The following is a 21,922-nucleotide window of genomic DNA, read 5'->3' as shown; positions in this document are numbered from 1 at the left end:
CGGCGCCTGAAGAGCCTGAAGAACCCCATTCATCCAAGGGTCAGCAGCCTAGGCCCTAGGGAGCCCCAGCCTACCAGGATGGCCCATAAGCTAATGTCTAGCTCTTATAGGCATGGACGATTTAGGGTTTAGGCGCTAGCCTAGGGAGCCTCTGGGGAACCACCGCCGCTAAAGCAGACATGTACAGAGTAGTAAACTTCGGTGCGGCCCTGACGTCGTTCAAGTTTCTAAAGCCAAAATTTCTTGGAGAGGAGGTGAACAAATCCCTGCGGAGTATGTGTTTCACTCACGAACAACCTGCAAAGACATCGGCAATGACAATCGTATCGTATCCTCAGACAAAGCGGATTCATCTACATCCTTAAGTTGAATAGCGATGCACGCGTGTGTTCGCTTTCATCCTCGATATGTCGACCCAACCGTTCTCCTTCCCTCCACCTCCACCACCGCCTCCAAAGCGAAACACCCAAGGACCACCTCAACAAAGCAATGGGTTTCAAAATAACAGAGGTTCATTCAGAGGCGGCCATTCTTTCAGAGCCAGCACCAGAGGCGGGCGCGGTGGGTACGGAGGAGGGCAACATGCCTCGTTCAACGCCGCCTACAATCCGCCTGGCGGTTACCAGCGACCTCCAGCAAGACCGTTCGACAATGCTGCGCGTCGTGGTTCTTTCATGAACGGTCCGCAGAAAAGAGATCATGCCGCTGCATTCAACACGGCAACCCAGACCCGACCTCGACCCGTAGCACCTCCCCCAGTCCCGAGCTTTAATGCGTCCATCGAGCATCTTCTGCCCCGCAAAGAGACCCCCGAGACAAGAGGCGAAATTGCTCCTACTTCTGCTCCTGCTCCGAAACCTCGGAAGCAGAATCTGCTTGGTTTGACCCCTGCTTCTGTAGACCAGACCTCAGACTCGGAGGATGATGAGGGCGAGGAAGAGCGCCTTGCAGCGCAGATAAAATCGAGCGGACAAACCCTGCAGTTCGAGTACAGGGGCAGCGTTGCCACACTTGGCAGTCCAGAGGAGATTGCCGCATGGATTGCAGAGAGGAAGAGACGTTATCCAACAAAGGCCAAAGTGGAAGCGGCGAAGAAAGAGGCCGCAGAGAAGAAACGAAAATGGGAAGAGGAAAAGCAGACAAGGCTGGATGCGAAAAAGGAGGCATGGGCACAGAGAGACCAAGAACGGAAGGAGCTGGAAAAGGCGAGGGTTCAAAAGAGAGAATTGGAGCAGCAAAAGAAGGAGCAGCAAGCATTAGAGAACGGCACGACACTGGATCCCGCTGCCCTGGCAAAGTCGAAAGCAGAGAAGCTTCAAAAGAGAGCACTCAAAGCCGAACGCCAGCTGGCCAAAGCGAAGGAAGCATTACGGCTGGCTATGGCGGACGCGCAGGCTTCTGGCAATCAAGATGCTACCAACCCTCAGCCTTCTGATAATACCGCTACAGACTCCAAGGCTGCGGGAAGCGAACTTCATGCTGACTCTGTCGGCCCCAGACTCAGCGACCCTGAATACACATCATCCTCCGGCTCATCAGAAACAGACACCGACTCAGAGGATGATTCCGTCTCCAACGAAGTTTCCGACTCCGACTCGGCTCCAGAAGTCGTGAGCACGAAACAAGCCGCTCGAGCTGTCGACCATACCACTCTTCCGCCCACGAAAAGAACCATTCCTCCATCACGCCCATGTAAAAACATGCTGAAATATGGTCGATGCAAATTTGGCGCCCGTTGTCGATTCTCTCACGAAAGGCCCAAGGATAGTGTCGATGGTGGCAAGAACCTAGACAATGCGAAGACGGACGCGAGAGGGAAGAAAAAGGATTCGTCGAGTCAAGCGTCAGGCAACAAGAGGAGGAAAGGTCTTTTTCAACTGATGGTGGAAAAGGAGCAGGAGGAGGAAAGAAGAAGGCTGCTGGAAGCCATCATTACGCTTGGTGAGAATTGTCTGCTTGATGAGCCTGCAACGACAGCATCCGCTGGCGGATGAGCGATATAGTGTTGCGAGAATCGACTCTCTTACTACAACACTACACTCAGAAGGACCACGTTCACTCGGCAGCCAACGAACCATGATTACCGATGAACAACCTCAATACCGCTGCGCCACTCAGCAGCCTGCCGCGTCGTCCTTGAGCAGGCTTACTACAAAGCCCCTGCCCTCTCGTCCTTGTCTCAATCCAAGCCTCCTCCATCCACACGCGAGTGGGAAACAATGCATATGTCCCTCCCACACCAGCCACCGGCCCACGACCTCAAGACTTTCGCAGCGTCGCATGAACTCCAACGCATCTGGAGCGAGCACATCATGTGTGCCTATCACACCATGACTAGCCACGCCTCTCTGCTTCAACATATGGAAGGCCGAAACTGGTATCAACAACGGCGAAGTGCTAGGGTCCTCGGCAGAGAACGGCACAAACATGCGAGGCGCAGCTGAGACTGACGATGCCTTCGTCGACGGAGAAGAAGGGGTGGTATCTGCCGTCCAGTCCCGGGCAACCCGCGAGGTCAACTCCATGGTCAGGACGGGATCGTGTTTATTGGATTCGGAAATGCAAGGGTTTATATTTCGCATGTCCACCGGAGGAGATATGCAGATCAGTGAAGCCAATGGAAAGTTGACATCCTGATCTGTCTGTTCCGCTTGGTGTGTGCGAACCCTGTCCGGATTGTTGTCCGTGGAAGTCGTGGCGTGGTAATTCTCAACGGCCCAAAACCCCAGACTCGGCGCGAGATTGCCGCCACTACTATCGCCCATCAATGTCACCGCGTCTCCTTGGGCAGCTGCATCGTCGAGAATTTGACTCAGCCATCTGCGCAGAGCCGGGAGAGTTTCTGAGGCCGGGGAAGCTGGAGCAAGCGGATGTGACACTAGAGTGATCTCGATATCAACATCTTGTGCATCTCTGTGGTCTGATTTTGACTCTGAGTCTGGCTCTGTCACTGGATCTGATCCTCGTCTTTGTCTATGTTGACTATAATCATTGACTTGAGATGAAATATCGTCACCCGCCGGTTCTGGTCGAGACACACCCTCGTCACTATCACCCAATCGTGGTGAAGCAGTTTCTTTCCTAGACGGCTTTCTCGGGTCGTCTGGATTGACCTTGACCTTGACCTTGACCATGCCTGCCGCACATTTTTTAGCCAACTGAGCCAGAAACAGCCAATGCTCGCCCGACGGAGGAGCTTGAAATCCTCCCCCGGCGAAATAATATACCCGATTTTTCCGTCTGTACATTCTCTTTTTCTTTTTCTTTTTCTTTTCCTTTTCTTTTTTATACTCATACTCGTACTCCTCCTGCCCCTGCTTGAGGCCATACTATCTTGTTCATTGCCGTGTTGATGCTGATCGATCTGATGGTTCTTTGCACGGTCGTCGTCGTCGTCCAGTGTCGCAATGTCCTGGTCATTCGACGTCCTCCCCTGGTCTCCAGCATCCGATCTTCTCTTCTCTCGATCATTCACCTTCGGGCCTCGTTGACGAGATTGAGACTCAGGCCCAGATCCAGATCGAGGCCCAAAATCAGGGTCAGGACGAAAGGTACACTCCCAGATATCCTCTCGGCGGGCTTCTTCTACTTCACAACCCCATTTCTTGTGCCTCTGCCTCTGCCCCTGCCCCTGCCCCTGCCTCTGCCTCTGCCTCTGTTTCTGCGTCGGATTCTTGATCCCGAACAACCTTGGAGAACCCGCCGGATATGGCTTCTTCGGTGGTTCCACGAGCCGGGGCCGCAGGGGACGAATCGTCCACCGTAACAGTCTGTAAAGAAGAGACAAATCGGTGCGGGTGGTCACTTGTGTGGCTTTTGGCATTGTGTTCCTTTGCTCCTTTCCCCTTCCGACGGCCAGTGCGGCACTTGAGTTGGAGAGATAGACAGACAAGAAGGTTGTGTTGTCGAGCTTGTTGTCGTGACGGGTTTGGGTTGATGGTGTTGTGGGTGCTGTTGTTCATACCGGTGATGGTGTTGATCTTGATGTTCCACTACCACTGTCTATCCCATCCTCGTTCCCGTGTTCGTGTTCATCGTTGACTCTGGCTCTGACTCCTCGTGAACCTTTCGTTCGATGGTACTCATATGTCCTCTCTTTGCTTCTCCTTCTCCTTCTCCTTCTTTCTCTTTTCCTTTTTCTCCTGCTCCTCTTATAACAGATAATAGTTCGTGTCGACTGTCGACTTTGGTCTTGTTCTCAAGAACGACGTAGCATCCGAAATTGTTGATCAGCCCAAATAACCGATCTTAAGGTCCACTGAAAGCATCAAACGGTGATGTTTATCATCATTCTTCATCGTTCCATCACTGGGATATATTTCCGGATTCTGGGTCTCTGTATCACCAAGTATGACTAGAAAATGGACATAGACATAGCGGATGACAGTAAAGGAGAATAAGAACTGCTCATTGTCGACTTCACTGACTTTGGATTCTCTTCATAAAGAGAAAGAGAATTACAGTCAGTCCTGGTACACCTTGGACAATTGTATTATATCGTCCTTTTCAGGTGTTACGGACTCCTTTTTCAGTGATCGAGAAAGCATCCTCCTGATGTGGTTCGATCTCGAAAAGTGGTGACGTCGTATAATCAATCAATCAATCGGGCACGTGCGAGGCTGAATCTCCTCTAGATCTAGATCTCAATCTTAATCTCAATCTCCATGCCAATGTCGGAATGAGAAGATGAAGATGAAGATGAAGATCTAATTCGACCGCGTGGCACTGCACCATACATTGTATTAATGCTTACAACCAAGGTACAAGTCTACGTTGACCCGGTGCCATCAATGGCGGTCTTCGAAGGGGCCAAATCATTCGTTTACACACTGCAGCATCTGGATTTAAGGCCATGCATGATATCTGAATTCCACATCACCTGCCAGGAAAGGGGAGGACTGAGAGGAGAAGAAGAAGAACAAGAATCCAACCTAGTAATCTTACAATCTTTTTTTTTTTCATTTTGTTTTTTCTTCTCTGATAGCTGGTCTGTCCGGATAGCTCATTGTGTCTCTCCGGATTCTGAGCTCGTCTGCTGTTGCGATGCGCTGGATCCAAGTCGCTGGAGAATAGGGTAGGGGAGCTAAATACTCTGTTCACCCAGCGTGCAAGGACCGATTGTACTCTTCACGACAACATGAAAAAGAGAAAACTCCAGGCTGCTTCACGCACACACACTAGTGCCCTTGTTCTCCCCTGATCTCTCGCGACTGCTGGAGCTCGCACTTCCTGCACGCATCTGTCCCTTGTCTAACCAGCTATGTCCACTGCACTGCGTTCCATTGTCGGCTTGCTTCGTCTCGTCGTCACCCCAGCTCCGAATCCAACCCCAGCTCCGTAGTCTCGCCGTTCATCTGGTCGGGCCTGACTATTCAATAGCAAGAAGAGACCATAGTCTAGGGCCGCTCGTTGCCTTTCATTGGCTTGGAACCTTGACCTCTTGGCGCATTGTTGATGGCTCGTAAGGATCCTGTAACGGGATTGTCTTGATTTCCACGACCACTTCTTGTGAGACGCGGGGAGATTCTGCCGTCGAGATAGAAACCGAGGTCGTCTCCCGGGAAGATACCATTCTCCTCAAGCCATGCCTCTCTTTCCTCTGCCTGGCGAACATCGGCGCGCTTCGAGACCAACCATGCTGGTGGGTTATTCTCGTCTATCATTGCACGTGCTTGACGTCCGGTCGGTGCAGGTGGCGTGTTTGAGTATGGCAAGGTGAAATGACTGTATGGCTGCGCTCGGTCTGGTGATACTGCTTCACGGACGGGACTGAGGTTTGGGCTTACCATGGCGTTAGGTTCTGGTCTGTCCTCGGTTTGGGGAGGAAGACGCATTCTGAGGGCTGGCCCTGAACCCATGTCTAGAGGCTCGGTCATGGCGATTTCGCGCTTCAAACCACGGGACTCCTCGCCCTGACTACGCGGAGTTTGGAACAATGCATCCCAGTCTGCCATTTGACCGCGCATTGTGCGCATTGCACCAATGTAGGACTCATAGATGGTGGAAGCCGAGCCGTTCTGAAGTGGTCGAAGTGAACCATGCTGGGTCGGTTCTGCTGCGGGCTCATAGGTGATGTCTGTGCGATAGTGATAGCGTGTGTTAGGGACGGGCTCAGTTGAGCGACGCATGATTGGATCGTTGCGGATCGGATCGGTGTGGAAGATCGGACCGTCGCGTAGGAGGAGGTCGTTGCGTCTATCGCGCGAAGAAGCTGCACGACGTCTCTCAGCCTCGACCAGATCGTCCCTCGCCTGTTGTCCATTGGTTCCAACTGCTTGCTGGACGGTGGCATGGTCTCGTCTCAGACTCTTCATCAGCTGTCCTGCTGCGGTTGCTGCTTGGCGTAGATGAGAGAGATGAGAGAGATGACCGCGGCCTGTGCCTGCTGGTTCGGCCGCCTCAGCCCGGCGTGTGTTGCTCTGGCGTAAGGCTTGGGTGGTGCGTATGGCATCATAGAGTGCCCCAGGTCGTATCGGGCCTGGTTGCAATTGTGTGGCGTCCAGTGCATTGGACGTGGGCATGGGAAATTCATATCCACCGCCGTAGCAGTCGCATTGTGCATACCCATCTTGCTTCGTGCCACATCTGTAGCAGAAGTCTGTGCCGCATTCGCAAATCATGTGGTTACAGCCTTCGGTCTTCTCGACGAGGTTCTTGCAGCCTGGTTGTAGTTAGTGGCCGGCAGAGAGTTTTCTCATGTTTGTGACATACCTGGGCATTGCTTCCACTGGTTATTCTGCGCAAGTTTCCGATCACCAGGGTTCATCAACTCTTCCACCTTCTTACAAGTCATTGCGTCACGACCAGTGTGCTCTCGGTGGCCTTGTTTGCATTCAGTACAGGTTGGCGTCTGACATTGGCCACACTGTACGAACTTTCCCGGAGTGTCTCGAACACGGCTCTGTTCAATATACCGGCTGCAGACTGGATTGGCGCAATAGACTGGGTTGGGGGTAGAGAACTCTTCAACCACGTCAAGGTACCGTGTGAGAACATCCTGGTCCAGATGCGCCTGGATAGAAGCCATGTCTATACCTCGACGGCCAGTGCAACATCTTGGCGGGAAAGACATCTTGTTCGCAAGGCCGGAACGCACCAAGTGGTTGAGACACGGCTGGCAGTACCCATGACCGCAAGAAAGGAAAATCGGACTTTCCAGATCTTCCATACATGCTCTACAACTCGTGGGGCTGTCTGGACGGGGTAGAAAGGGCTGGCCACTGGCGAATCGATAAGGATCACGGTTTTGTCCCGTACCACGCACTCCGAAGAATGGGATGTGAGGCATGCGAGGAGGAGTAGGAAGTCGAGCTGGAAGAGCCTGACGTGGATCAAGAGTAGCTGCGCGGTCGATCTCCGGAATCGCTGGAAAGTTGACATCGGGAAAGCCATCATTCAGGAATTCAAAGTCTGCAAAGACATCGTCGTAGGGCGGGGTCCAGGTGGTGATGTCGTTCCAGACAGAGCTAGGAGGAAACTGAGGAGTGCCTTGTGTCGCGGTCACGCTGTTACCTCCATCTTGGGTTTCAAAGTCCATCATTCCACGGCCGAGCATATTGTCCTGATCGTGCCGATTCGCAGTATCAACCGTATTGTTTGTTGCTCCAGATTGAGGCTCCGTAGCTCTTGTAGGCACGACTTCTACTCCAGATAGGGTGATTGTGTCCGTGGCCCCGTTCCAGAAACGCGTCAACTGGGCCGCTTGCTGGGCAAAGCTTCGCCCATCTGTCGGGGCTGTTCTGCGCAGCGTGACAGTCGGCTCAGTCTGGACAGGTTCGCGGGAAAGGTGCGTCTCTGAACGTTGGAAGAAAGGGCCACGTGCTCGTAAGGCATCAGCGACTCTTTCGTCCAACGATCTTGTGATCTTCTGTTTAGGATTGGTGGGTCCAGCCATCTTAGGAGACGCTGAGAACCAGAAGGAGGAAGAGGTAGTAGGATGGTGGTGAAGGAAACGGTAACGTCGCCAGGGCCCGCAGGCTTGTTGGATTAGGTAGATCGACTGGTCTGTAGACAGAAGGTGGGAGATCTTGTGCGCAGGTGATAGGGTAGAAGCGTCTCTGCTGTCTCAGCCTTGCGCAGCAGAGACGTGGAGATGGGGATATCAGAGGGATAGGTAGAGGAAAGATTGGATTGTACGAGGAGGATGAGAGGTTTCAGGTTGGTGGTTCAAGAGGACAGAAAGGATTTTCACAAGGTAGAAGAAGAGGTTGTGAAGAGGAAGTGAAGCGGCTTTAGACCAACCTCAGGCTGAACTTGAATCAGAACCAGACACAGGCACATCACTGGCTCTGGCACTGTAACTGCTGTACAACCTTGGCGGCTTGCATGAGGCAGGACGCGTTGGTTGGTACGCGTAGAGTCTTCACTGCAAGCCCAATTCAAGCTGGAGGCAGCCAACTGTGAAGTCCTGCGCAACACCCACATCCACATTGTGACCAGCACCAGCTCGTCTCTGTTGTCAGTCTCCAGGACAATCTCGACATTGTGAACGCCCAAGTCATCATCCCTCAGCAGTATTCTACTCAGCAGTCACACCATGTTACTCTTTCTCTCAGCTGCACTGTTATAGGCACAACCAAAATAAGGGGCACCTGATGGAAGAGCAGTCTATAAGAGATGGTTCCATTACAATCAGGAATGGTGATGTGTTGGCGATACGATGATGTTGTTGTTGGTGTTGGTGTCGCTCCTGTCACCTATCGGATCGGAGCTACTTTCGACCGGAAGGAATGACGGCGTCTTGGTTGGATGCTGTACCTATTATAGTATCTACTCTCTACCTACTCCCTAGAAGGTACTCTAGTATCTTCCTTTGTCTAAATTCGAGCAGGGCTTGCTGCTCACTGTTGTGAGGAACCTCAGTCTCCTGTAACCTCGAGGCCACTCCTGGGGTTTCGGCTTTGAGCGAGTCCACGCCGACACAGTTGCCTTCACTCCGTCGCAGTCTTACACCAGCCACCAGCGAGGTAATGCACCTTCGCCTGCCCATAACGGCGACACGCTCCTTCTCCCCATCGCAGGACAATAGCATTCTCCCGAATCGAAGGAATGGACAAGGGACGGAGTGAATAGAGAGATGGCCATATAGACCGGCTTCTGAGCTGGGGTATCGTGCCGAAAAGGATCTAACGATGCATCACGACTGATAGACATCATCTCTCAGAATTGCCCTTTCATCCACTACACTCATCCTTTGCAAGGGAGACTCAACAGCAAGCCAACACCGTACTAGACTGCGATTACCAGCCGATGTGCCCAGTCGACTACCTGTGGTGCTAGTCTAGTAAGCAGACTGATGGACGGATGCAGCCATCTGCTCTCTGGACTACATGTAGCTGACATGCGGTCCTTTTGTCTACTTGGGTAGTTGGTATACTACTACTTCCTTCAAGTTCAAGTGCAACCCCATATGTGTCTCACAGCTATCGATGACCCTCGCCTGCGCCTGCGTCTGTTTTATGAAGAACTTGAAGCACACGATACTAAACGACTTTCATGCATGACTCGCGAACTGCTCCTTCTATCTCTAAAGCTATAGACACCTCTCCGACCCCTAACCACTATGCACTATCCTTCTAGTCCTCTTAGCAGCACCTCACCGTTGTATACGCCAAGGAACGCCCTCGCATAGGTACCGACAATAGTACTACTACCGTGCCTTCGAACCGAGGCTAAAAGGCGCCAGACCTCTCCGTGCAGTTGATAAACGAGCTTCCTCTTTGACTATGCCAGAAAGGCTTTTTCACACCGGTTCGAAGCGGTCTACCAAGGTTGGACACAAGTTGAACTACAGTGGTCAAAGGTCCTCCAAGCAATCATGCTCAAGCCGCGGACTTAGACCTCGAAAACTGGGCCGAGTCCTGCTCGATACAAGCGAGGAATATCCACCAAACAGCCTTGGAGGGGGCATGAAGCGTTCTCTAGTCACTTTGTGGCGTTCAGCGATGGAGGCTGGTCACAATCCATGGATGTCAAAGGCCCGACTTCCCCTGGGCCCTTGCACACGCACTGACACCGGACGCCAACCTGGCACGGTAGGGATTGAGGATCGGACATGCAGACATGACAGCACAAGCAAAAACCGAAACTAAATTGGTGACCGAGGGTGTTATGAGACAAATCGACCGAAGTTTCAGGCTCCCTTGGGCTTTGAGGACAACAATACTGAACGAACCATGTAAGGCAGCCCGGTCAATCTCGCGGCTCTCAAGTATTCTGGTCTCGCAGTAAAATGACCTTCCCTCACCGCCAACTTGAACTGTCCAACTGTGAACGTGGGTCGAGTTCATGCAACATGCAACACCCCGATCCTGTACACCTCGGGCGTCCACTGCATCCATCGTTCGAGGCTAAAGACGAACCGCGTCCTGGCGCCATGCTCGATCCAGCGGGCCGTCACTTTCCGTCACGCCTCGTGATTCGACGTCGACGAGAACTCGGTGTGACGATCACGGCTGATTGGGACTTGCACGCACGACGTGGCCTTTTCGGTCTTTTGGCCCTGCTATTCGTGGAGACGTGGGGCCTCGCCGAAGGGGGGTTCGAGACATTTGGCGATGATAAATGATAGCACCATACCAAATGTCAATTAGACAACGGATGCCCGCATTATTCGGGCCTAGGGCTTCAGGGCGCGAGGAGAGGGGGGGCCGAGTCTCCAGGAGGGGCAAGCGGATCCAGCGGTGTGTTGGTGCTTGTTATACAAAGATATCTTGGGTATCTATATAAACAACACGTTTCACGGTAAGGAACAGGTTTTGACTTCTCTCATCCCTTTCCGCCCACCAAGTTCAAAGGCTTCCTCTACAACGTCTTTACTCGAATAACCAAGGTCACCGGCCTCTTCAATCCCCTCGAAGAACTCTTTCACCCACCTACTACACCAACAACAAATCAATCACAATGGCCGACGAAGCTACCAAGGCCAAGATCCGAGCCACCTTCGACAAGCTCACTCCCCAGGACTTTGCCTCTGTTGCCGGCAACAAGGATGGCCTCGCCGACAAGGTCGCCGCCGCCTACGGTATCTCCAAGGAGGAAGCCGTCAAGCAGGTCGAAGCCGCTTTCGCCAAATAAACGACACCGAACCATTCATTCATTTCTTGCACTCCTCCTCCTTGTCCGACAACCATACCACCGCAGCCTCGACCTTTCGTCTCCTCCACACGCGGGCACCCTTTTTCAAGCCACTTCTTGTTTGCCCGGTGAAAAAGTAGAAGAGACTGACGACATGGGAGAGACGTTGGAGGAATTTCTCAAAACAAGGGGGACAAGATGAACCTGGTTACTCATAGCGGGAGGAGGGGGGAGTCACATCCATACAGATTCGATAGAGCAGGAAGACATTTGGCATTCGCAGAAAGAGACCTGTTTGCTCCCTCGTCTGCTCATCCTCTCCTCTCCTACACTGTTTGTTGCACAGCAATGCTTTCCTGATCCTGCTACGTCAAGCATTCCAGATGAAGAACTCGGGGGAAGCATGCATGTCGAGCACCATGCTTCTCCCCTGCTCCAGCCATTACGTCTATGCTGAAGCAGTTCTCCTTGTCTTGCTGTTCAGAGAGTTATATTGCATCCCCAGCATATATACCCTTACTCCGCCTTCTCCTCTTTTCTTTGCTCGTAGCCAAAATACCCAATTGCTCTCGCCAGCTACGATCTCTGGCATCGGGAGGAACAGTAACCAGGCAGGACCGGCAAGAAAGAGAAGAGAAGAGAGCGAAGACACGCATCATAGCACAATTGACCAGAGCCAGGATCCGAAACTGACACGGTCCAAATATTACGTCAAGAAGCCTACCCTGATTACCCATCTTAGGTATCTATCGCTATCGACGAAGCAAGCAAGGCTCCGGTCGTGTCCCATCTCCGTTTCCGAGGCGTTGCAGCCCCCTGGCCACCCACGACCGTCGCCTCCGTTCTGTGTGCGCGTGTGTATGTGTACATGTATGTGAGCTCACCCTTCCAAACTCCGTTTCGGGCTCTCTTTCTCTCTCAGTCTCTCTCAGACCTCTTCTTCATCGTCCAGTCCATCTCCAAGCAACTCATCGTCCTCGACGACCTGGGAATAATCCTGACCACGTCTAGCAAAGGCATCTCTCGACCGGTACGGCGCTCCGTATCCATCGGCAGAGGGCCCTCTGCCGAGGCCGAATCTACCTCCGCCTCCACTGTTGCCAGATCGTACCGGCATGTATCCCCTGAGGCTCCTCCACAGGCTCATGAAAAGCAAGGGCGTGGCCTTGGCAACAGCGACGACAGCACTAACGATCGCAACAGGTACGGTGATCCAAGGCGATTCTCCCGAGGCGGAGCCACCTCCCATACTCTCCCCGAGTCTGATCTGGCCGAACCCACCAAATCCTGAGCGCCAGTGCGTGTAGACCCAATAGCCAATGCCCACTGCAACGGCAATGGGGATGAAAATGGCAAAGAACAGAGCCACTCCACTGATGCCGTGCTTCTTGTGGTATTCTTTCTCGTGGCCAGGACAAGGTCGGCTCTCCAGCTTGTCAAGCTCCACACCTCCTTGACACGTAGTGAGCGGAATACGTCGGTAGCCTGTAGGATACCAGAATTCGACCTGATCTGGATTGTCGCGACAATTCTGTTCGTGATCCTGGGGTTTCATACCGGGCACGAGCTGACACGTGCCGTCAGGTTGCATCTGGTAGTTGTAATCGCACTCAAAGTCCTGTCGAGTGCAGGTGCAGTTGAGGGCGATGTTGTGGAGATGATCGATCTTCTTTCCATTGTAGCATTCGGCATCGACCCGCTTACGGTGGTATTGCGCCACGTGCCCAAACAAGCAGTTCGAATCTTGCATGGGATGCTTCGGTTCCCACAAAGTGTAATCGTCGTTGATCGGGTGCTCCTCGTCCAGTGCACATTTGCGCTGTCGTTCCTCGAGACCACTGAAATCAAGATGGACTGTAAAGATGCCAGGTTTGGCACCCGTGCCAACTTCACGACCCCAGAGAAGGAACTGGCGCGAGTTGTCCGAAGGAACTGTAGTGATTGCATCGATTTGCATGTCCACATCCGGGGAGAATTCAAACTCTTTCCACGTCTGACCCTCGTCGAGCGTGTAGAACAGGCTTTTTGTGGGCTTGGATTCCTTGACAATGACAATGATGCTGCCCTGGTCGCCGTACTCCCACATATAGCTTCCCTTCTGGACGGATGACCAGGTAATACCAGCATCCCGCGTGATGAATGTGTCAGTGCTTTCGTCACTCTTCGGAACTAGATACTCCCCAACATTACCGACGGCCATCATAAGACCAACTGCACTGGGGCTGGAGAATGTGGCTGACTTATCGGCCCGCTCAGTGTAGCTGTGAATGTGTAGAGAACATTTCTTCGTCGCCTTGTTGGCTTCCGAAACACATTTGTAGTCATTTCCCAGGGCGTCTTTCTTGGGCGGTGGCAGCAAAGCCCACTCTGCGCCATCATTGTGTGTAATCATCGACTTGAGTTTCTTCATTGCGCCGTCGCTGAGCTCGTCGACGTTGGCAACGACATTGACCGTGGCAACTCCTTCAAGGCCTTGCATTTTCTCGAAATCCACGTACCCTTCCTGATCCCGGTTGACAGCATCGAGCGTAAATACATATGAAGTGCCATTGCTGTTGGACTTGATGATGGCTCCGTACTCACGATCTGGAGCAGCATTGACGGTGACGTGGAGAAAGACTGCGTGCGTGGAACTGTCCAAAACAGTGTATGCTTGTTGATGTGCGACCTGGAAGTTCTTGGGGAACTCTGCAGGAGCAAAGGTCCGGCCATCCACACTTGCATCAACTTTCAATCCCTGCCGATCCTCGGTCTTTGCTGCAACAATGATGAACTCAGACATGGTCGCAAAGTCCAGGATGTCCGGGAAATGGACGGTGGAGTCGCTAAAGAAGCTGTCACTGGACAAGAGCATGAGGTTCTTGTCCGGATTCTCGTCTTCATATTGTTCGCAGTAGATGAGTTGGACCGAGTTGGCTCGGCCTTCTCTGGTGATAAACTCGCACTTCCTCGCATACCGGACCAAAGTCTGCCAATTGTCGCCACGATCTCTCGAATAGAAGATATTGGTGTGGTCATCGTTGCCAACCGAGCCAGACCACAGCAACCAGTCCTTGTAGTCTGGATGGAATCTCAAGGTCGGCAATCTCAAGTTGCTAGGCCGTTCTGGTGCGACGAACTGCTCAAATCGATCACCTCGATCGATGGTGTAATGTACGGTCTTGGAGTTAGTCAGGAAGAAAACCACATCATGGTGATGAGGATTGGGAGCAATGGCAGTAATAGGTTCTCCCTCGAGAATTGGCTCCCAGACCTTGCCATGGTCCCGGCTGAGGAAGATATCCTGCTCGCTCGTCCGCATGATGATTGTTTCGTCGCTTCCCAGCGAAGTGTCACCTCTTTCCAAATAATACCACTCGGAAAAGCGGTCGGCATCGAAATTGGTCTTGTCAGCAACGATCTTACCCGACGCAGGCTTCTTGGCCGAGTCTGAGCAAGGCCACTCGATTTCCTTGTCGAGTTCTTCGCCGCCTTTGCGGATGCACTCATCCCCAGGAATCAAGCGCCATCCAGAGGGACCTCTGAATGTGTCCTTGACGTCCTTGCACTCTCCTGGTGGAACAGGGAGTGGCGTGGCAGGAATACACTTCGTTCGATCGTGCGCATCCCGAACAAAGTTGTAGTCACATTCAAAGTCTGCAATAGTGCAAACGCAAGGCTCGAACTCCGGGACCGGATCCTTGAATTCGTCGTCAATGAAGCATTCAGCGTCAGCCTTGCGCCGGCGGAAGAACTGCTTGTGTCCCATGAGACAGCTAGGCTTTCCATCAGCGTCAACTCGGGCGGGCCAGCGTTCGAAGTCGCTCTTCTTGCACGCCCGTTCATGGAGTCCGTCAAAGTCGATCTTGAACAGAAGCCATTCAAGCTTGGCACCCGAACCGCGAGCGCCCATTAGAAGAAATTTGAGTGTCGTGGAGTCAGGGACTGTCGTGATGAACCTGGCACGGATCTTCTCCCCCAGGTCTGCCTTCGCCCAGGTTTTGCCATGGTCCACCGAATACCTAATGTGACTGGTAGTATCTCCGTCTTCAATGGCGACGATGACAGCTCCTTGATTCCCGAACTCGTAGAGATGAGCTCCATCGAGGCCCTTGTACCATGTGACGCCAGCATCATCTGAGACGAACAGGTCCCCATCGCTGTAATCTCTCAAGTACTTCCCAGTGTTCCCCACGCCCATGACAATGCCCGGGGCCGGACTCGAGAAGATTCTGCCTGCCTGCTTTGCATCGGTCACCGAGTGAAGATGTAGCTTCTTGTCGCCTGCCATAAGATCCTGGAACGTCCGACCGTCGTCAAAGCTGATCTGCGACATGATTTTCTTGTCGGCGATCGTTGAAGCCTCGACCTCTTGCCAATTGTCCACAGTATTCACTAGAACAATCCCTTGGATGTTCTGCACCTTTTCAAAGTCGACTCGGCCGTACAGGTTTCGGTTGGTGTGATCGATATTGCGGGTAAAGTAGGTGCCATTCGAGTTCGATGTGAACAGGTATCCCATGGGATTGGAAGGTCTTGACCCAAGGACATCAACCTGCATGCTGTAGTTGGTGCTTTCGAGGATAGTGTAAGCATCTTCATTGACTCGATGCTGTCCGAACTCAGCCCGGTGCCATTGTGAGGCATCTTTGGTCACGTATAGAGCCAGCTCATCCGTGCCGTCAGACTTTGCCGCAGCAACCAGGAAGCCCTTGACGGCAGCCATGCTGATGATACCAGTTACCGCGCGGCCATCGTCCAACGCAGGCTCGATTTCATCCTCCGCGAAGAAGTCGTCGGAGGCCACCAGCCGGTTGTCCTTAGGCCAAGGAGAGTATAAACCTTCCACAATGCAAAATACCCGATTGTCGACTTCGGCGGCGATTTCTTTGGCAAACTCTGGAGTGCCGACAGCCCATTGGCATCCTCTAGTTTGGCTGCCTATCTTGGTGACAGTCTTGAAATCATCGTCCGTATACAAGGCCACCTCGCTGCATGACAAGCCGACACATTGCTCACCATTCCAGATGACCCGTTGGGGATCACGGCCGTGGAAGCTCAAGGGACTGCTGCGGAACAAGGCCAGACCGGAACCAGCACTACTGAATTTCCTCCACGTCTCCCCTTGGTCTGTTGTCATCCAATGCTCGAAAGAAAGACCCAAGATGTAAGCCCGCTGATTGTCCCAGGGATGAGGGTAGAGCTCCCAGGCGTTTCCCGACTGTCCCTCATCATTGACCTCTTGCCACGTCTCGCCGGCGTCTGCGCTGCGCCAGACCGTGTTCAGCTCTCTATCTTGCCCGATGATAATATCTGTGTCATCGAAGTAGAAGACGTTCTCGAGGGCGTTCTCGAACTTCGTGGAGGTGATGGCAGGCCCATCTTTCTTCGCTTGCGTAGGCTGCGGCGAAAAGGCCAGCAACAGGAGGAGCAGGGCAAATGACGAGGCAACCGCGCAACGAACAAAAGACCGGGTTATCATATTTGATCACCGCATCCGGACTACTACTAAGGAGAAGCAGTCCTCAGTACCGATGTGTAGGAAGACTAGAAAGAGCGATAGAAAGATAGATCGGAGAGCTTGATGGTTTGCGTGGCACCTCAGTTACAAGTTGCCTGCGGCCAACAATTATTACGAGGCCCAAGCACAATCCCCGATGCGGCAATTGTCCTGGAACCTAGCGTGTCACGGCGACCTTCGAGGCTGGATGCTGACACGTCTCCAGACCTCGGACGCTGTTACTGGTATACGGCGTTGTCGACTACTATAGATCATGATTTCTCATTCACTTGGTGCTTTACAGGGTGCAACTATAGGATCGAGGTGAATACGAGGTGAATTATAATTTTCATCCACCAAAAGTTGTTATGCTCGCTCTCCAAACGCATTGCGTTACCCCTTTTCCCAGCAGCCTCAACAGGCTGCAGCAGTCACTCCTGAACTCTTACGCTCAATGCCATGGTGATACACGGAAGTGGATGATCCTCCCTGCGTGTCTACAGAGCACTAGAAGTCTGTGAGACAGCACATGGCTGACTTACTTCAGCCTCAACTTCCGTAGAAATCTCTTCATCCTCGATTCCTCGGGGGGTAATGTGTCCCAGATCGTGATACCCTGGCCATCCAATACCAGTTCAGGTCGCTCAAGAGGCAGCTCATTGATGCTCTTCTTGTAGATCGGTTGTGACTCTGGTGTCCGTAGGTCGGGTCGGGTCAATGTCATATGTAGCGTCATTTCCCGATCTGCGGTGACGCCACGTGCGTATACCTCTGGATGCCTTCTCGTGGTGGGCGACCTTAGTCCAGTGCTTCCGTCCATACTAGGCCTCGTGGATGGGCGGTGCATATGAAAATCAGCGTCCTCCGGAGTTCTGGGGTCGTAAAGAGTGTCAGGCTCATCCACATCATCATCATCATCTCCGGACAACGACGGCGTATCATCGCGGAAGAACGTCCGATTCACTTCGGGCGTTGGTTGGGGGCTAGTCATTGGTCTTGTATGATCGAATTGCTGTGTTTTCTGTCCGACGGAAGGGAAACCGAACTCGATGGCCTCGTCGAACTTCTGCGGAGAAGCCAGGTACAGCCTCAGCTTCATTCGAGCGGAGGGATCTTGGTAGTGGGTGGCACGGGGATCGATGGATGATAAACTTGCTTGGGACCGCAAGTGTCTGAGCGAGAAGGTAGATGACGAAGAGTGAATGGGTTTCGTCGGCAACGCCGGTGCACTCGAAGGTTCAACCTGACTACGCGGAGAGGACGTTGAGTTCCGGCCTGGTCGAACGGAAAGGCTTGAGAGTGATGGGTTCCGTCTGAAAGGATGTCTCACGGGTTCCGACAGTGACGCCGTCCTCCGCGCTGTCTCGGCAATGGCTTCATGATAATCGTCCAATTTGAGATCGAGCTCTGCTTCGTCATCCAACCAGCGAAACCCGTCGGCGAAATAGTTACGCATGTCGATGGCAGAGTCTGCCCGCTCCTCGTCCTTGCGGTCTTCCAAATCCACGACAGTCTCGTCGTCAGAGCTGCGTGGTTCGAAAGCAGCCGACTGTTTGGTATGAGAACTGCGCCGACGAAGGAGTTCGTCGGCGGCGTCCAGAATTATGGTGTTTCTCCCCAGTGTATAAAACGAGCACTCTTCCTTCGAGAAGAGCCTTCTCTGGACCGCAGGAGGCAAGGAGGCAAACCACGCAACCGTCGAAGGAGCAGCTTGGTTGTTGTGCGAGGAGGCTCGTCTCTTGCGGAGTCTGTTTCCCGGGAGCAGCAGCGAAGGCTGTCGGATGCCGGCGGTTAGGATGGTTGAATTGTCTGAGGAATCTGCGACCGTCCCAGTGCTTTTCGGCTGGAGGATGGATGGACGAGGACGACGAGGATGCGGGGGGCTGCTGCCATCTTGTGCTAATCTGAGACGTTCTAAGCTGCTAAAATACTGGTGCAGCACATGTGTTAGCCCTCTCAGTAAACCTGCAGAACAAGTGATCGACAAGATGTCAACGGTCACGCGAAACAAGCTGGTATGTGCACAGACTTGAATGGTCGGATGAATGGGGTTGGTCGGTTGGAGTGGCGCCCCTGGACTTGCAAGGACCGTGCCGTGAGCAGGGGATTGACAGCTGCTAAGGGCGCCCGGGGTTCCTCATTCAGGTAGGGAACGGCAAGCCTAACCCCAAGCATCCAAACAGACACAGGCGGCGTGCTCACCGTCCCTGACGAGTGCTTGAGGCCGGAGGGTCTCTGGAGTCGTGACGTGGACAATCCTCTGGAAGGTATCCAATGGGGGACTTGTGGATGGGCTGCTCGTAATAATATGCCTCTCCTTTCTCCTTTCTGTCTGTTTCAGAGATCGTAGCTTGCCCATCGGTCAAGGAGGTCGTCCTGATGCCGCCTCTTTGGGATATCTTCCATCCGGGGGATGTGCAGACAAGCGAAAACAGACCAATGTGACAAATGGAACTCACTTTTCGGCGCAGTGCTGGTGGAAGAGATTCAAACGCGACCTCGTTGGTGAGGGAGCGTCGGTGGGTGGTCCGCATATTCGGTGAATTCAAAAGTGACTCTTCTTTGCCGAGTTAAAGTCGTTTACACAGCATAGTTTGTTCCGTCCGCCGTCAGATTCGTGTTCCTTCTGCGGCGTACAGTAGTCCGTAGGTTGGTATGCCACGTTCGACAAGCGCTGCACAGGAAATAGGTTGATGACCTGAGGTGAACTTCGATAGTTTGGCTGCCTGTAGTCTAAAGGGTCAGCTATTAATCCTGCATACCCATATAGAAACCAGTTTGGAGTAGTGCCGCTTGGTAGTAGGAACGGACCTAGATATTCAAGTTGTTCATAGACGACTATTGAATGGGTTCGGCAGGGACCAAAAACGAAGACAAGGGGAGAAAAGACATTAGGAAAGGTTGTAAGAGAGCAACAAGTATAAAAACAACAACCCACTGCATGGACTACGAGACGGGGAACAAACTGACATAAATGACGGATTGAAGTGTTGCGCCGTTCATGGATTTATTACTTTTATGAAGCCTGTCACGCAAGGAGACAGGTTGACAGCATTCTCAAACCCGTGCTTGAGATTGGACCACAAGCCTAACGGGCGACGCATGTGTCAGTCCTCTTCCTCTCTCGCTTTGTACGTACCATCATCCCCTGCATTGTCTGGCAATCTCGTGGCGCCTCTCGATCCCGCTTACATTCTTCATAGGGCACACCTCTCGCCAAAACCCTTGCCTTTACTCGCCACATGTTACATTCCTGCGCACCTCCTCTCCCTCTGATATGCTTCAGATACAAAATAAGTCCTCTGCGGCCGCCCTGCCTAGCAAGTCTCTACAAGGTTGTCGCCAGAAGTTCATGCCGCCACGCGAGAAAAAGGGGACCAGGCGGTGAGCACCCGATGAACTGACAGGGGGCTGCCATCATGTTGCCGTCAACAAATGAACTGCAGGAGGTCTATGGTTATGGCCACCACTGAAATGCTTGTCCCACCAAAACATCGGCATAGTCCAGAATTCCCGAGCCTCTTTAGAAGACAACCGCTTCATGACACGCGGGACGATTTTCAGGAGCTGAGGGCATACTTTGGCCGTTCCCTTTCTTTCCGTAAGATTGAAGAGAGTCTCTACGGCCTTCCACTCCCGGCTCGCCAGTTTATGTTGCTTGACTTTTCGACACTGTGGAAGTGTGTCCTCTGATTATGCCATGTGGCTGATTGGCTTCAGCCTAACCGGGCGTATGGTCCTCCAGGCTGAGATACATATCGTATATGACGCCACATGTCAATATCCTGGCACACCGGCTGCGCGTCTTCAGGCTAGGAGGTCGAGCAAGTCCATGACACGGGGCTCAAGTCGTGGCTCATGTTTCCGCTTCCGCGAGCACAGAACTCGATTAGTGGCTTGCATGAGGTCTCACAGAAAACGGAAAGAACAAAAGGAAAGCCAAGGGAACTCAGCAGAACTGACGAGAGGGGACTCTCTCTGACACCAGCCCTGGTCAGGTAAGTGAACAGTTGCTAGCCCCCCATGGCTGGTCCTGTGGTGGAAGTGTGTTGGCGGCAGGGTCTCCTTTTCGAGGGCAATCTAGAATTGGAAGTTCCAACGTTTGTGTTACGGTCTGGAAGGCATGCCGCGGAAGGGTTCATCATCTGCTTCTCCGGTTACAGAGTATGGGCAGATTCTATTTCAGACTGACCTGAATCATGTCATCTCCTGGTTCGTGATCTGCTGCGATTGGTTCTCAAGTTGGCTGACAGCCTTGGATGCATATTCAGGTAGCAGTGGCGCAAGAATATTCTCTAGTGCATTTCCATGGAATTCAATCGACATCGAATGCAGGTGTTGTCTTCTTTTGCTTCTCTTAGAGAACCAAACTTGAACTGTGTTCTGTTTCCGAGCCCTTCTGAAGCCAGGCAAATATGCCGGAAGGACACGCCGAGCCACCCTACAAAATAAGTGGCATGGCCAGATCTCGGTAGGGGCGCCCTTCAAAGATTTAATTGGCGGTAGGTACACCTACATTGAAGGAGAACGCCTATTGTATCAACCCTACGGACCGCTTACCTACCAGGTAGGTACCTATATCATTTTCGCGGTGCCACATATTTTGTAAGGTGGCTTGACGCCTGCTGATGACTTCCGCTCAGAGGGTTGTACTAATCTCCCGGTAGCAGCGGGTATAAGATTGCCAGCCCGATTGTTGAGACGGAGAAAATAAGCCCTCTTTGGCGCAAAGCTGGCTTGACGGTGTCGGTGTATCCAGGCCTTCCAGCTTTGGAGACTTGGGTAAAGAAGGGATGAATTAAATCAAGGGGGCATATTGGAAGTTTATCACATTCAGCTCGTTGCCCGCTAGAGGAGCCCCGGTCCAGGGCTGTCGGCGGTGATGGCTTTTGAATACAGCTCTCGCTTCAGCCACAAGGCTTGACACTCTAGGGTACTCCTTGACGAATCTTTCCAGACCCCTTCCATGCAATCACCTCAGATAGACCTGCACTCCCCTCTGTCATTTCATGCACAAAGGCACGGCCGCGGAGAGATTGAGTGTTCGAGAGCTGAAAGACGATGCCGACAGTCGAACGGATGAGCACTTCACAGGGTTCCTGCGAGGATAATCAGAGTCTCAACAGTTCTCGACGAGCACGATGGTGCAAATGAAGAACAACAGACCATCCGAGAAACAATGAAAGCAGCAACAGTCATGACAACCTTCCGGAACAATCCGTCGCTAAAGCTCATCTGAGGGAGGAGGACTCACCTCCGAACCACTCTTCCGGCAGAACCTTGCACCCTGTGGCGGAATCAGATCCCATCAGCCAGTATAGAGCAAGGCTGGACGCCACAAGCCGCAGCTTTCCTCGAGCCTGATGA

General features: G+C 52.7%; 6 protein-coding genes across 6 annotated transcripts; 2 read left to right on the top strand and 4 right to left on the bottom strand.

Annotated features, from left to right (window-relative positions):
- Window positions 1-407: 407 nt before the first annotated feature.
- On the top strand, window positions 408-1,994 carry A1O1_05380 (uncharacterized protein; the record flags this gene model as incomplete). Its single annotated transcript, XM_007726266.1, has 1 exon — window positions 408-1,994. The coding sequence occupies one exon, from the start codon at window positions 408-410 to the stop codon at window positions 1,992-1,994; it is 1,587 nt and encodes a 528-aa protein (XP_007724456.1).
- Window positions 1,995-2,114: 120 nt separating this feature from the next.
- Window positions 2,115-3,134, bottom strand: A1O1_05379 (uncharacterized protein; the record flags this gene model as incomplete). Its single annotated transcript, XM_007726265.1, has 1 exon — window positions 2,115-3,134. One exon carries the CDS (start codon window positions 3,132-3,134, stop codon window positions 2,115-2,117), a length of 1,020 nt encoding a protein of 339 aa, XP_007724455.1.
- A 2,262-nt stretch (window positions 3,135-5,396) lies between these two features.
- A1O1_05378 (uncharacterized protein) lies at window positions 5,397-7,894 on the bottom strand (the record flags this gene model as incomplete). The annotated part of the gene is made up of 2 exons (XM_007726264.1): window positions 5,397-6,661; window positions 6,712-7,894. The coding sequence occupies 2 exons, from the start codon at window positions 7,892-7,894 to the stop codon at window positions 5,397-5,399; spliced, it is 2,448 nt and encodes an 815-aa protein (XP_007724454.1).
- Window positions 7,895-10,902: 3,008 nt separating this feature from the next.
- On the top strand, window positions 10,903-11,076 carry A1O1_05377 (uncharacterized protein; the record flags this gene model as incomplete). Its single annotated transcript, XM_007726263.1, has 1 exon — window positions 10,903-11,076. The coding sequence occupies one exon, from the start codon at window positions 10,903-10,905 to the stop codon at window positions 11,074-11,076; it is 174 nt and encodes a 57-aa protein (XP_007724453.1).
- A 928-nt stretch (window positions 11,077-12,004) lies between these two features.
- On the bottom strand, window positions 12,005-16,537 carry A1O1_05376 (uncharacterized protein; the record flags this gene model as incomplete). Its single annotated transcript, XM_007726262.1, has 1 exon — window positions 12,005-16,537. The coding sequence occupies one exon, from the start codon at window positions 16,535-16,537 to the stop codon at window positions 12,005-12,007; it is 4,533 nt and encodes a 1,510-aa protein (XP_007724452.1).
- Window positions 16,538-17,093: 556 nt separating this feature from the next.
- Window positions 17,094-19,089, bottom strand: A1O1_05375 (uncharacterized protein; the record flags this gene model as incomplete). Its single annotated transcript, XM_007726261.1, has 2 exons — window positions 17,094-18,485; window positions 19,015-19,089. 2 exons carry the CDS (start codon window positions 19,087-19,089, stop codon window positions 17,094-17,096), a joined length of 1,467 nt encoding a protein of 488 aa, XP_007724451.1.
- Between the last annotated feature and the right edge of the window lie 2,833 nt (window positions 19,090-21,922).

This window comes from Capronia coronata (assembly GCF_000585585.1).
Source record: "Capronia coronata CBS 617.96 chromosome Unknown acBCG-supercont1.4, whole genome shotgun sequence".
NCBI classification, from domain to species: domain Eukaryota; kingdom Fungi; phylum Ascomycota; class Eurotiomycetes; order Chaetothyriales; family Herpotrichiellaceae; genus Capronia; species Capronia coronata.
This window is presented reverse-complemented; position numbering and strand designations above follow the sequence as displayed.